The sequence below is a fragment of the Triplophysa rosa genome, linkage group LG4 (genome assembly GCF_024868665.1).
Source record: "Triplophysa rosa linkage group LG4, Trosa_1v2, whole genome shotgun sequence".
Classification (NCBI taxonomy): domain Eukaryota; kingdom Metazoa; phylum Chordata; class Actinopteri; order Cypriniformes; family Nemacheilidae; genus Triplophysa; species Triplophysa rosa.
The window spans coordinates 27,047,130-27,061,536 of NC_079893.1; the positions used below are offsets into that span (position 1 = coordinate 27,047,130).

The 14,407-nt window shown below is 39.0% G+C and overlaps 1 protein-coding gene across 2 annotated transcripts in view; it reads left to right on the top strand.

Annotated features, from left to right (window-relative positions):
* Nucleotides 1–14,407, top strand: part of tbck (TBC1 domain containing kinase) — a 42,703-nt gene that overhangs the window by 13,235 nt on the left and 15,061 nt on the right. For both annotated transcript variants that reach the window (XM_057331399.1, XM_057331400.1), the window contains exons 18-22: nt 1,079–1,129; nt 1,240–1,323; nt 1,471–1,556; nt 3,466–3,502; nt 5,136–5,297. In XM_057331399.1, the coding sequence (XP_057187382.1) occupies nt 1,079–1,129; nt 1,240–1,323; nt 1,471–1,556; nt 3,466–3,502; nt 5,136–5,297 (420 nt within the window). The remainder of the gene's footprint in view (nt 1–1,078; nt 1,130–1,239; nt 1,324–1,470; nt 1,557–3,465; nt 3,503–5,135; nt 5,298–14,407) is intronic.

A 14,407-nucleotide genomic window follows, 5' to 3' on the forward strand; every position in this document is an offset into this window, starting at 1 on the left:
ATAAATGGATTACAATGTAAAAGATTATTATTGTGTAGGCTACATAAAGATAAAAATCCAGCTTGTCATGTAGGCCTAGATGATCTGATCGCGCGCTTTAACCTCACGCACGAGCAGATGCGTTTCCTCTCTAGAGAAGCGTCCAGTCTTTGCTCTTGCAAATTCCGCCGTGTAAGTAGCGAATCCTCCATGGCGCGAGCGCAACTGGCTCTTAAAGGGAATGAGAGATGAGACTCTGATTGGTTTACTGCACGTTACGCCAAAAAAACACCCATTACTCATTAAGAGAATCGGGACAACCCGTTTAGACCATGTGCCCGGGCACGCCGACCGTTTTCCCATCGTTAAATTAGCAAAAGTGGATTCGGACACGCCCTGAGTGCACCTGCGCCATGCGCTTTAAACCATGCGCTTAGATCATGAAAATAGGGCCCAAAGAAAGATATTTGGAAGAATGCTTGTAACCAAACAGTTCTTGGCCACCATTGACCACCACTGGCCACCATTGACCACCTTATTTCTACTAAGGTTTTGAATTGAACCTTAGTAGGAAAATTGCCTTATATTTCTTTGTTCTGTTGAACACAAAAGAAGATATTTTGAAGAATGTACTGTAGGAAAGCAAATAGTTCTGGGGCACTTTTGACTCATTGTCATTTTGATGATGAAAACAATTGAAAAATGAATTTTTATTTTTGGGTGAACTGTCCCTTTAAGCTACTGTCATACAATGATTTGTTTATATAACTATTGAGTGAGATCTGTATTCCGTTACAGCAAGGATGATTTTGGATTAAAACGTGTCATGTCATTAAGTCACAGCACAAGAAATATGTATGATTAAAATAGAAGAAGTCTTCATTTTCTTTGAGAAGAATTTAGTCACTTTTTTATTTTGGATTGATGTACACAGTAAATGATGATTATTTGAAAATATAATAATACAAAAGTGTGTGTGTGTGTGTGTGTGTGTGTGTGTGTGTGTGTGTGTGTGTGTGTGTGTGTGTGTGTGTGTGTGTGTGTGTGTGCATCTGTTCTTGTGTGCATTAATAACTCCTATCTGATGTTTTCGCTTCAGGCTTGGATTCACTCTGTGCGCCTTTCCTGTATCTAAATTTCAACAATGAAGGTAGAATTTTTGACGCAATATTTAAATAAATACTCACCATTCAGAAAGATTCCGTTCTATTATATATGAAGTGACTTGAGTTTCTAACCCAGTTATATTTTATCTCTCAGCTCTTGCGTATGCTTGCATGTCGGCCTTTATCCCCAAATATCTGTACAACTTCTTCCTGAAAGACAACTCTCATGTTATACAAGGTAAGATCACCTTTGACCTTTTTAGCATAGGATAAAAAGGAGGTTCACGTTTGGTCATATTTACCTCAGGCTCGTGTCGTGTGCAGTTTTTTGATTATGTGTGCTGTATGTCTGTACAGCAATAACTCTTATTCTGCACGTTTCCAGAATATCTCACGGTCTTCTCGCAGATGATCGCGTTCCACGACCCCGAGCTTAGCAACCACCTCAATGAGATCGGCTTCATACCGGATGTAAGTGTCCTGCGATCAAATTAGAACACAGATAGCTTGTCTATGTAATAACTTTTAGTATTATATATATATTATACTTCCTTAAATATTTTATATTTAAGCAGCCTTGTAAAATAGTTTTGACCCGTAAAGATATTTTGTTACATATGTGCAGTCCCAACATCCTTTTGCAGGCCCGTGCATTTAATCACAGTATGTAGTTTCTTGTCCATTATCCGAGATCTCTATACACTATATTTACATGGGTTCTGGGTTCACCTTAAGATTTGAGTTTGGGCCCAGTTTTAGCACAGATACAATCACATGTTTTGGGATTCGCAAAGCCTCCCTCCATTTCCAAAGGCTTGGTCTCTCTCCGCAATGATGAACAGTTGACCTTCACAGACAAATCCAAGAGCAAACTTTAAAATTCCAGACCGACACCAAATAAAAGATGAGCTGTGGGAATCAGAGTCGAATCCGTCTCTGATTCACCGGTGTTCGGTTCAAGCTCTAAACAGCTGTTGTTGTGGCTACACCACGAGAATCAAAAGCAGATCCGATGGGAGGATATAATCTACTGCTGGGCTGAAGTTTTTTTGAAGGCCGTGATGTACACTTAATCTTTCCATGATAACCGCTTGACGGGGACGCAGATTGCTTTCTGGTCAGTAAATCTAATGTACCCTTGAGTTTTTTTTTAAAGGATCTGTATTTTACAAGTTTTGGTGACATTTTTCTCTAAAGGGCGATTGTAACATTACCCAAGGTTTCTTGAAGCAAAATTGGTCGTAGTTGACTATTTTTTAGTCTTTAAGCATAATCGTAACCAGGTGTGATGCATATTTGTTTTACGTAAAAATTTTTGTTCTGAGGTTAGACACGATTCCTTGATCTATTGTTGTTTTTCCTTCACGAATGTTAATTTCCTTACTTTCAGACTGTTTCAAAAAATGAATGTCCATTTTTTGTTCTGTTCTCCAGTGTAGTTATGCTATCGACTTGACTGATCGTGTCATTATCATACGGTCTTTGAGGCATGACTACATCTTGGCTGAAGTCAGTCGGGGTTTTAGCTCTGTTCAGTTTTATCTCCGTGAGTGCTATTATATTTGGCTGGGTAAGGCCTACTTTCGTGTCCTGCTTCGCGCTGGCGTTCAGATGATGTTAGATGGGCCGACATTTTTGCCAAAACTAACCGATTTTATCGGAAACGTCCAGATACTCGCTTAGCGGCCAAACAATTTCACACCTAATTGGTCCAGGGCAGTATTTGTTATGATGTCATCAAGGGTTATGTACATTCTCTTACGTTGGCGACCTTGAATGTTGTTGTCGCAATCTTTAAAACAATAAAGTTGGTGCCAGGATGACATTTTTGGGCTGGTTATCATCACGGCAGATGTTAAATCCTATCATGCATCGCTCCTTTTCGAGCGCAGCAAACTTCTCCACCACGTTTTGGTGGGGTCAGCGTCTCTCAGACGGAGCGCTTCTCAGCAGGGAACTGAGCTGGCTAGACTGAAGCCTGTCTAGCACTCGCCCTCTGATTTCTCCCTCAACACTTCTGAGGCAGAGCCACCAATCAACTGCTGAAATGGATTATACATCCTACCTCGCCGCAGCACAGCAGAACCATGGGAAAAGAGGCAGTGTTGAAACAGGTGCTGGAGAGAGAGAGGAGAGAGAGAAAGAGGCATGTTGCTTGTTCATTATCCTCCCACACACGTCCTCTCATTTCACATTGGGGTGGTAGGCAAAGGCCTGAATTGCAAACACAGGTTTCCTCTGAAGAATTTTACAATCGCTGTGGCGTTTGTTGGGGAAGTGACAATAGGACCCTTTCCGTTTTTTCACATGAATCTCACTGTTGCTCATGTAAATTATGGCTTTTGTGCTAGAATGAATGTTCTCTCTTTGTTCCTTTCAGCTGTACGCAATCCCTTGGTTCCTTACGATGTTCACCCGTGAGTATCAGTGACTAGTTCTTAACAAGAGCTGGGTTTACCGATTTCAGAAATCTTTTGGGGGGGGGGTTTCATTTGATGGCATGTATAAACAAAATCTTTATTATGATCAAGACTTTTGATAAGATTTTGTCTCCCCAAGACGAGGGATTTCAAAAACAATAGGCACTGATGGATTGTAATTGCGCATTGTTTCATTGATTTAATGTGTAGTGTCTTTCGATACAAATGACGACATCAACAAAAAGTTGCAGTTGTATTCCCATGATGCTTTGCTGTCATTTAATAGTCATGCATGAATAGGCCCTATCCTTGTTTAAATCACCTCTTTTCTCTCAAACAATGCTACTGTACTGCATTTATGTTGCTTTTGATATTTTAAGGCCCACTCACACCAAGAACAATAACAACACTATAAGGATATAATATAGTATAATGACAAAGTTTTAGAAACGCTTCAAATTTAAAGGAGTAGTTCACCTTCAAAATGAAAATTCTGTCATCATTTACACGCCCTCTTGTCATTTCAAACCTGTATGATTTTCTTTCTTCTGCAGAACACAAGAGAAGATATTTTGAAAAATGTTGGTAACAAAACAGCACAGCCCCCCTTTCACTTCTATTCTAACCAATGCAAGTGAATGGGGGGCTGTTAAGAACATTCTTCAAAATATCTTCTTTTGTGTTCTGTGGAAGAAAGAAAGTCATACAGGTTCAAAATGACAAGAGGGTGAGTAAAGGATGACAGAATTTTCATTCTGAAGGGGAACTACTCCTTTAAAATAGAGGCATTTACACTACAACTGTAACATTAAAGATACAGAGGAGCGGTATCGTTGGGTTCTGCGGAGCCCCGCATATGACATGCGAAAAAGTTATATCGTGACCATGAATAAGTGTTCGTTCCCACGATTTATTAATACGTGAGCATGTTTTGCTCACTTGTTCACATTGTTAAACAATAGGTGAGCATGTTTTATTTGTTTCCTTGCTTTAGGTAAAACATGCTTACATTTTATTAATTTGTTGCCTAGTTTCTTTGTCCATAACAGCAGCTATATCATTTATTTACCTTAAACGAAGGAACGATTTAATAAAACAAAATAAAATCTGTAGGGGTCACTTTCAGAGCAATTTATTTCCAGCTGAGGAAAGCTCAAAATGGATAGCCAATCAAAATCCACTTGAATTTAAAGGTGTAATGTTTGAGATTATGGAGGATCTATTGACAGAAATGCAATGTTATATACATAATTATGTCTTCAGATGCGTATAAAGGCCTTACATAATGAAGCGTGATGTTTTTATTACCTTAGAATGAGCTGTTTCTATCTACATACACCGCGGGTCCCCTTGCATGCAATTCGCCATGTTGTTTCTACAGTAGCCCTAAACGGACAAACTGCTACACAGCGCATTTCGCAAATATGTAATATCCTTCGGCAAAGAAGCGAAAACGTGACGACACTCGCAAGCTTATAATAAACAATGTTATCGTCTGTTGGTGTGGACGCTAATTTAGGTATAATCCTTACAGTTATCGTCCATGGTGTGAACTGGTCTTTATATAGTTATTAGGCTACAAAAGCTACAAACTTCCATTAAGTCAGTTGTTTTCCCATTTTCTGCCTAGATGTTTTCCCGCTACACAAGATCTTCCACCTTTGGGATACTCTGTTGTTAGGAAACTCATCATTTCCTTTCTGCATTGGTGTCGCTATTCTGCAACAGCTCAGAGACCGACTGCTGGCCAACGGCTTTAATGAGTGTATCCTGCTCTTTTCAGACTTGCCCGGTAAGAGTCTTTTTCTAAAAATACTGCCAATAGCACTTTTCTATGGTTAACTTCATAGTAGAAGCGTTGTATTATAAAGACTGGTTGACCGCTAAATCATTTCCTTAAATCAGTCATATTCTACACTTGTCTGGCATTTTATTTCTGTAAAGTACACTTGCAATGTTATGTTTTTACATCGGAAAAAAATTCGCTTTTTGTAACAATTGGTTAACCTAAAAAAAACAAGCTGTGCCCTTCTGTGCCCTTAGAAGACTCATACAGTATGTAAATGTTGTTTGGTTCATCCTCAAACCGGTGAAGTCATTTAACAGAACAGTTACTGCCGAACTCTTATATTTCAACAGTTTTCTCTTATATGACAACTCTTATGGAGGGTATGCTAGAATTATATAAACCAGGTGCATTATGGGTATTTCCACCTTTAAGTATAAATGTGCTCACGTATTGTTGTTGTGAGCCCAGACTTAGAAATAACAGCCGCAGAGTTTGCGAGACAGCAAAGAGACGCATGCTTGTCTGCTTAAGCGCACCCTTGCCTCTGTCAAACAATGCGCTTTGTTCCCCGTAAGCTTCCCTCCGCGGGTGCTGGGTTGAGACTTGTTTGCGATGAGCTCAGGATATGTTATGCGGCTTACGCCGTGCTTTCTGCATGGCAGCTGGCACCGTTGCGGCCTGACGCGTGGCGTTCCGGTCGGAACAGCTCCGGTTTAACCGCCTCTGGCATCTGCTCGTTGCGCTTTCCCCGAGGTGCCTGTCAGCGCGGAGCAGCGCGGCATGGCTAAAGTGATGGACGATGATTGAGCCTAATGTGAGGGAATTAGCTGCGAGCGTTCCTGGCTGCGGGGAGAGTGTGATGGTGTGTACACTCAGTCACAATAGAGGGATTACTTCTCACAATAATGTGAAAAATACCCGGTTACCATGGCGCTTGAAATGTCCTAAACTTGTCTCGGTCTCTTAGGCAAAAAGTACACAGGTGTAAACAAAAAAAGCTTGTTTTGGTGGTGAGGCGTGCGTGCGTGTCTGTGTCGGTTTAAAAACAGCAGGAGAGCGGAGACCACTTCCGGTTTCAGATTTATTTAATATTATTATTCTTACATATGTAATAAAATATTAAAGATATTCGCTTAACGTTTGATTCTGTATTTTCTGTTGGTTGTATTTTGTTCAACGTTTGTGTAGTGTAAATTAAAAAACTGAAACGAGAAGTTCTTCTGGACCAGCATTGTTTACGTCTTCCAAAGTGGTCTATGGGCGGTTGTTTCTTGTTGATCGATTGGGCAATAGATTTGCATGCTGGTCACATCATTGATGTGTATCAATTCAACTTTTTATTTCTTTCCATAGAAAATGAGACGCAATCATATTTAAATTCATATTTGATAAGGTAGGTCACCCAAAAACGCAAATACAATAAATGTTGGTCCAATCTCATACAGATATTTAGCAAAATAGTAACTTGGCTAATAATCCAATTCGAAAACCTCCCTCATCCATTCAGCCAGACCTCTTTATCCATAGCTCCGCCCTCCAAACCATCACCAAACCGAAACCCTCAAAATGATTGACAACTTTGCAGTTGACAGAGCCTGAAGCATCAGATACAGGTGTGATTAGGCAGGACATGTCTTTCAGTTAGTAGTTATTCCAAAAATGCACAATTTTACAGCAGCTCCACTGTCATTGGGGCATCCCAGTGACTCGTGAAATGTAAAGGGTCATGGTTTAGGGCCAAAAATGAAATCATAAAACACTTCTTCACTTAAATTAGATACATAATTTAACATGAACTAACTATTGAAGTTAATCTTAGTTATTTTGTAATAAGCATTTACTCATTAAAAAGATATTTAAAGGTCAAAATGAAAGGCTTATTCAATTACATTATTTCTGGAGATTGATGTGATGTTCAACAGCAGCCCGTGAGAAACGACATTACTCCGTCCTATCATGAAACAAATATCTATAGCTTGAAGCCAACCACAAATCAGCTTTGACACAAAAAGGATCCGAGTACAAGTGGCAAATAAGCATTTCTCACTGACAAGCTCAAAATAGCTGCAGAGATTTTGCGGGACGTTCCCTCCTCACCGCCGCACACCTGACATCACCGGAGAACGCCAGAGGCCGTGATACAGGGGTCTAATCAACATATGTCTGATCAACATAACTGATTTCATGATGTGTCAAAACCTGCTGTGTTAAATCATTTAAATGGACCTTGAAATATTTGGAAAAGGTTTTGAAACTTATTTCCAAATAGTATTCCTTAAATATAGTATAAGGAAGTATAAGGAGTATTCCTTAAATATATCCCTCGTATTGACTGGTGGAGGAGGTTTGATCTTTAAAACATGCAAGTTAATGACATTTTGTGTACTATCATAAAAAAAAGTACAGGTTCGGTATCTTATAGTAAATATCCAGGTAGATTTTGTTTTCCACTAACCACACATACCATATTACTCCACCAAGGGGAAGGTTTGAAATGTTTTGAAAAGTTTCTGCGTCAAACAGCGAATTTGTTTCAAAGCGCAACCTTTTGTCAGCTTACCGACTTGACATATGATGCTGTGAAAATCCACAATCGCTCTGCATAAACCATAAGGCTCTCAGAGAATTAAGCGTCTTTGAAACTTTGGCTTTTGAAGCCGAGAGGATGATGCTTTCTCCACGGGTTCACTGAGGCCTCCAAGGATTGGCATCTCTCTCTTCTGTATGCGGTTGTGATGGTGGTGTAATTAACACCCCGCAAGGCAACGGTTACAGGGCAGAAGATGCGCACGCCTATGTTAGTGAAGGTCACGCCTGCGACTTCTTTCACCACATGCTGTGAAGTTCTGCATCGCATGCCTCAGATTCCTGGATTTGCCTCGCATGCACCGCTGCCGCCTCAGCTGTTACTGGTTGTTTGGTAGCCGTCCATAGTGTCTTGAAATTGTTTCCAACCTTTTGTCTCTAAATCGCTCGTTTTAAATGGCTATTTGCCAGACGCAGGGGAGCACGTGGCATTTAAGACATTTAAGTCATCTGGAGATGGAGATTGTTGTATTGAAACGGGATGTTGGGTCGATACTGTTGAGGTCTAAGGCTTTCTGTTCTTTCCCTGGCAAGACACATTAAAGTCTGTGAGGAGCTCAAGGAGAAACTCCTTTTATAGGTAAAATATTTGTGCTCTGCTTGCTGATGCTCTCGTAGTTTGTTACAGTCAAATGCAAAACACATGGGTTTATTTAACTATTACTGAGGACATCCCATAGACTTCCAGAGTTTTAATGCTAGGCTGATTTTTCATCCCTTTCCCTACCCTATAGTAATTTACTATAGTAAAAGCGTTGTAACCTTGTTTTTGGTGGCTTTATTACCATTTGTATAACCACAGTTTTACTACAAATGGTTCGTTTGGTTTGTTTTACTTGTAGTAAAGTCATAGTTTTTAAAGGTGCCATTCTTTGGCTGTTTTCGAAGCTTTGATTATGTTTTTTGGGTGTTTAACAATGGATGTTCATGTTTCTAGTTTCAATAAACGCTTTATATTTCACATATTTCAAGTTTATTGCTCACCGCTGTTCCTCTTCTAACAAAACGATCATATTTTTTCCGGTTTCTATAAAGTCCCTCATTCCGAAACGCTTTGATTGGTAAAGCTGACCCAGTCTGTCGTGATTGGTTCCCCACTTAGAGTGTGTGTCTGAAGATGTCCCACCAGTACCACATCAGCGGGCTTCTGCTTCTCAGGCTGTTGTGATTGGTCGGTCCCCCACTTGTATTCATAAACTTTGGCTTTTAGCAATAAACAGTAACAATGGCGTCAACTTCACTTCATATGTTAAAAACATGCAGATCGATCGAAGTGTAACGGAGGTCTGCTAGTGCATGTGCAAATGTCAATCTTTGTTAGAGAGCTCAATTTTTGTCCTACTATGGCGAGGGAAATGACACCGGACCGAGTGGCGTCAGACCGGTTATATTAATTAACACTAATAACATAAGCGTTAGTTTTGCCTTTTTATATTGGACCTAAGTTGGATAATAAAAAAAAAAGATTGACAAGGAGACGTTTGCAAGCAGGACTTCAAAGGACATCATTTACCAGGGAAGTAAAGGGCTGTAGTTTGATTCCAGCCGTTCTCTGTAGTCCTTGAAAAGCGAATTCTGTTAAAGACAATATCTCGCTTGGCATTGAACTTTGAGCTTTATCATTTTGCAGATATTATTTATTCTCTAACAGCAACATTACACACTAACTAAAGTTTGAAAATTGGCATCACGGGGAACGGCACCTCTAATAATTTTCGCAATGATAGTTTTACCCTAAATCCAGCCCTCAATCAAACCTGTGCACATCATTATATTAAAATAAAAAAAGCTTTTTACTAGCAAGGTTTTTTCAACTAGCATCCTCCTACAATAAGATGTAAAAAAAACTTAGGTTAAATCAAATTGGCTTTACAAGTCACACTGGAAAAAAAATATTTTACAAAATTTCCACATATTTTTGAAATATGGTAAAAACTGTACAATTACAATTTTGGTGTAAAATAACATGAAAAACTTGTCATTTTAATTCCCCAGCTGCTGTAATATTGGATTTTTAAATTGTAAATTAAACTTTAAAATGTAGTTGCATTTCATATAATCTAAAAAAAATCTTGTTTAACCAATTTCAAATGAATTGTAAGTCAGTTTAATATAATTTAAGCTGATGTGACTTTTTTGGGCTTGATTTCATTAAAAAATTTTAAGGCAGCTTTGAAAGTGTGATATTAATTGATGCCCTGGCTGCTACCGTTCCCATAACGTTAAGTGATTTTTTGCAGTGTAATCACATTCCTCCATGCTAACGTTTGGTTTGACCTACTTGTTACTACATGAGGGGAATTTACAGTAGGTGTCATTCTTTCCTCCCTAACACAAATGTCTCGACTTGTCAATAACATGTCCCTAAGTTTTCGTCTGTGATTACATAGTTTGTTTTGACCTGCTTTCAGCGTGCAATCACGCAAGCAAACTATATTTAGTTGGAGAAAAGGCCCGGGGGTACATTTTTCTCCTCAGACAACGTCATACAGAGGTTTCAGGTAAAAGCTGCATGACCTGTATCAAGGGCTTCAATTTCGGTTTCCGCTCTCATGCACTGTGGATCCTGTGGGCGGTAAAATGATGGCAGTGATAAAACACGGTCATGAGCCAGTGGGTTTTAAATGGCTCTGGATCTCTCGTTTCATTATTTTGTGGACTCTGAATGGACACACAGACATTAATTTTCAGTGTCAAAAGAAGTGAGGTTCCTCGTGAGGGTACAAGTTGTCACATTTTACGAGGTGGCTAATTTGTATGAATTCATACAATCTTGTCACGTTAGGTTTAGGGGTGGGGTTAGGGGAGGGGCTTCAGTATTGCTTCTTTGTAAAAAATCAAACTGAAGCCCCTCACCTAACCCCACCCCTATACCTAGCCGTCACTGACACCAAAGCAAATCGTACTAAAACATACAAATGAAATCATACAAATTCATACGAATTAGCCACCTGGTAAATAGTTAGGAATTGCCGTAAGATCATCCACTAGTTCAGAATGAAATCGTCATTACTCATTTATATTTGATTGTATTTAGCTTAGTACCTTTTACGAAAAACAGTGGCCGAAATATTATTTAGCTATAAATACAGTCATTTTATTTTTCTCACTAATGTCGAATTTCTTTGTTCAATGAACATTGGTGGCCTAGGTGTGTTGTACATTAATTGAATTAACTATAATTTACACTTGCATCGATTAATTTATTACTCGGTTGTTAGTTTTGTCGGTAGCACTTTATTTTACGTCCTGTTTCCCATGTACATACTGTGTACTTATTACAGTAAGTATAATAACTGGCTAATAACTAGGTACTAACCCTGAACCTACCCCTAAACCTAAACGTATACCATGTAGTTACCTTATACTACCCAGTACTTTCTTAGGTAAGTACACTCTAAGTACACTATAGTTACACGTACTGTAAAATAAAGTGCAACCGTTTAGTCCATATTTTACCCAACCATGGGTTGAAACATCCCATCAAGTTTAGTGGAAAGCCTAACATGATCAACATTCACAGTGTAGCTGGTGTACTTACATTCACATGAATATATACTCCTACTACATTGCTCACTAGGTAAATAATCAACAAATGCCTGGAGTATCTTTAATGCTAAATCTTGTAAATAGTGAAAATGTGGAGCTGAGGCATAGGATGATGTTACATTGGGGTTGTGTTCGGTATCATTTTTATTTCTCAGTCTGACTTAGGCCTCTGTCACTCAATGTTAACCCGGCGCCTGTTTCCTATGTGAATGCGCCTGAATAACTTCTGCATCTAATCGCGTGATGGAATGTGGAATGCATAGCCAGATGTGTCTTTCGATTGGATGGCATTTGGTTTGGCACCACTGGGAAGACTGTGCTGGGGCATGGTGTTGTTTTATGCAGCGTTCATGTATTATATGAATTGAAATGTGTTCTTTGTTTTTGTTGTATGTCTGTGACTTGGAGAACATTTTATTTTTGTACCAGGCATATCTTGCATTCAATTTTTGTCCTATGACAAAGAATGATTTAGATTTTCTCCTTTTATATTTTTACCTGTGTTGCAAGCGTTGTTTGTTGACCACAAGTTCAAGCTTTGGCTGGTAGATTTCCAATCTCAAATATTTTATTATAGTAAAGTAGTACGAACTAGACTAGAGAACCAAGAGTGAAGATTAAAAATAAAATGATGAATCAATGTAATAATTTAAAAATATAAATTAATAAATAATAATAATAATATAATTTTTAAATAGAGGTCATGGTTTTAAATGTGTTGAAATATAACAATCAAACAATACATTTAAAACGTTTTTTTTAATCTATGTATAAATAAATACATGCATTAAATAGACCGTTTCATCAGACGCTCGCCGGGACTGCAGTTAACGTCCTATCTGTGTTTGGCTAGTGTCTAATACTATAACTGTTTATATTTAATTTAATTTATGTTAATATTAATTTGTTATTATTTATTTCTATAATAATTATATTAAATAAACGATTTGTTGAATTTTGTTGAATGTTCATTTTATTAAATAAACAATTTGTTGAATGGGTCCTGTAGTTTTGATGCATTTTAAGAAACCGTATGGTACATTTACGTCTAGCTGTTGAGCTTGGTATCGCTGTCTAAATTCAAAATATTGGAGAGGCAAGTTTGGCCAAGTAATGGTTCTTGTAGGTTTCTCTATTATTTGTGAATGTATTGTGTACCGAAAGTTAAAGATCAGGTAACACACGCAGTTTCTGCCAATCTCATATTAATCTGGAGTACCTATACAGTCGCATCTTCGAACAGTGTTTAGTTTGATCACATTTATAAAAGATAGACACAGCTGTACGATTATTTTCAGGAATAACACGAGCTGCTGGAGGCTGTGGGACCGTACTACAGCACGAGCACACAACACATCATCGCATTAATCCCTTCGTGTTTTGTACATAAAGCAAGTACACACCGATTGCCAACAAAACACAGACATATGACTTAGTTTGACTTACCGCTTGCGGTTCATGTCCGGCATCCTTTATCACTGGGATCGCCATCTATCAGTTTCCAGCGTTATATCCGCCGTGAACAAACAAACACACCTCAAACTTCTCTCCCTATCACAAGAGTAGCGAGCTGCAGTGCAGACCCACAGCGCAGCCAAGCTTGACGCAGAACAGCCAATCTTGATGGTAGGCGGATTTTACTATCGCTCGTCGGTTGGCACGTGGGCGGGCTATGTCTTTTTACTTGCTGATCATTTCCGGGAGAGTTGCCCAATAAAAGGAATAGGATAGTGACGCATAGTACAAATATGTTTTACTCACATAAGATTGCTGCGCCATTCCTGTCGGATCCAATATTGACTGCACAGCACTGCTTTTTAATTTTAGTCTCACCGCAAATCTAGTGCCTTGTTCACAAAGGAATCCATGGTGAAATGACGCAAACAAATGCTCAATGTTTCACCCGCGTGAGCAGGAACGTACTTAAAAATAAACTTCAACCACGCATTCTTAATATCAGAATCCGAAGGAAGCGACTGTGTTCTTCCACAACCAGGCGCTGCACAATGTTGCATGTTTGTTGCTTGGTCGCTCTAAATAAAAATAACAGTGAAAGAAGTCCACACTTTTGCACATATGACTGGGGGCTAGCCGCTCTCGAGAGCCCTTCACTAAAGTGACAGGGTTGCCAGATCTTCACAGAAAAAATAAGCAAATAAAGACGAGACAAAAACAAACCTTAAAATGCTAATTGTTTATATATTTTATAAGACCAAAAATTCTTAAAATCTGCAACAGACCATTTATTAAGACCTAAGTGCCGAGGCTTTTTGATCTAAGACCAAACAACAAGCATAAAAGCACTTATTAATAACAAACATGGCAACACAGCAAAAGAGCGCTGTGTGATGTAGCCTTCCGAGCATAAACACACAACATAGTTTAGTTTAAGCTGACGGTCAAAATGAATCTTTAGCCGAAAAATATGTCGCTATGGTTACCAGTTTGTCAATCATCACAAATGCAGGAGTGTGTACTATGTGTGGCTAAAGTCATTTGCGAACCAGTGGGCGGGGCTAGAGAAGTAGTCGTTGTGGAGGCGGTGTTCAACCTATCTATAGATAGGTGCATTCCAGGACCTGCCGTTCGCTGAGCCTGGTGTCAATAACAGTTGTAATTTCAGTAACAAGGGCGTTTTCAGTTCTGACACTTACAGGATGTTCGCTACGATTCCCTCTTATATAACAAAAGGTCGGGTTAAAATTGAGGTCTTAATTCATTGCTTTTCTTTGTCATTTTGCCAAATTCAATTTTTTATCCAATAGCATTAAAAATGCTATTGGATGTCAGACCGGAGGTCAAGGACACCTGGTGCACACAGCAAGATCACTCAAAGCAAATCGCAAATATTCAGCTAGAATTTTGGCAGTGGGGACAAGGCTCTATAATTATGATGTGTGCCTCATCACGCGCAGCAGACAGGACCGCCTCGTATCTCAAACCCATCTGTCTTGACTCACTTCAGTCCTGGATTTGGG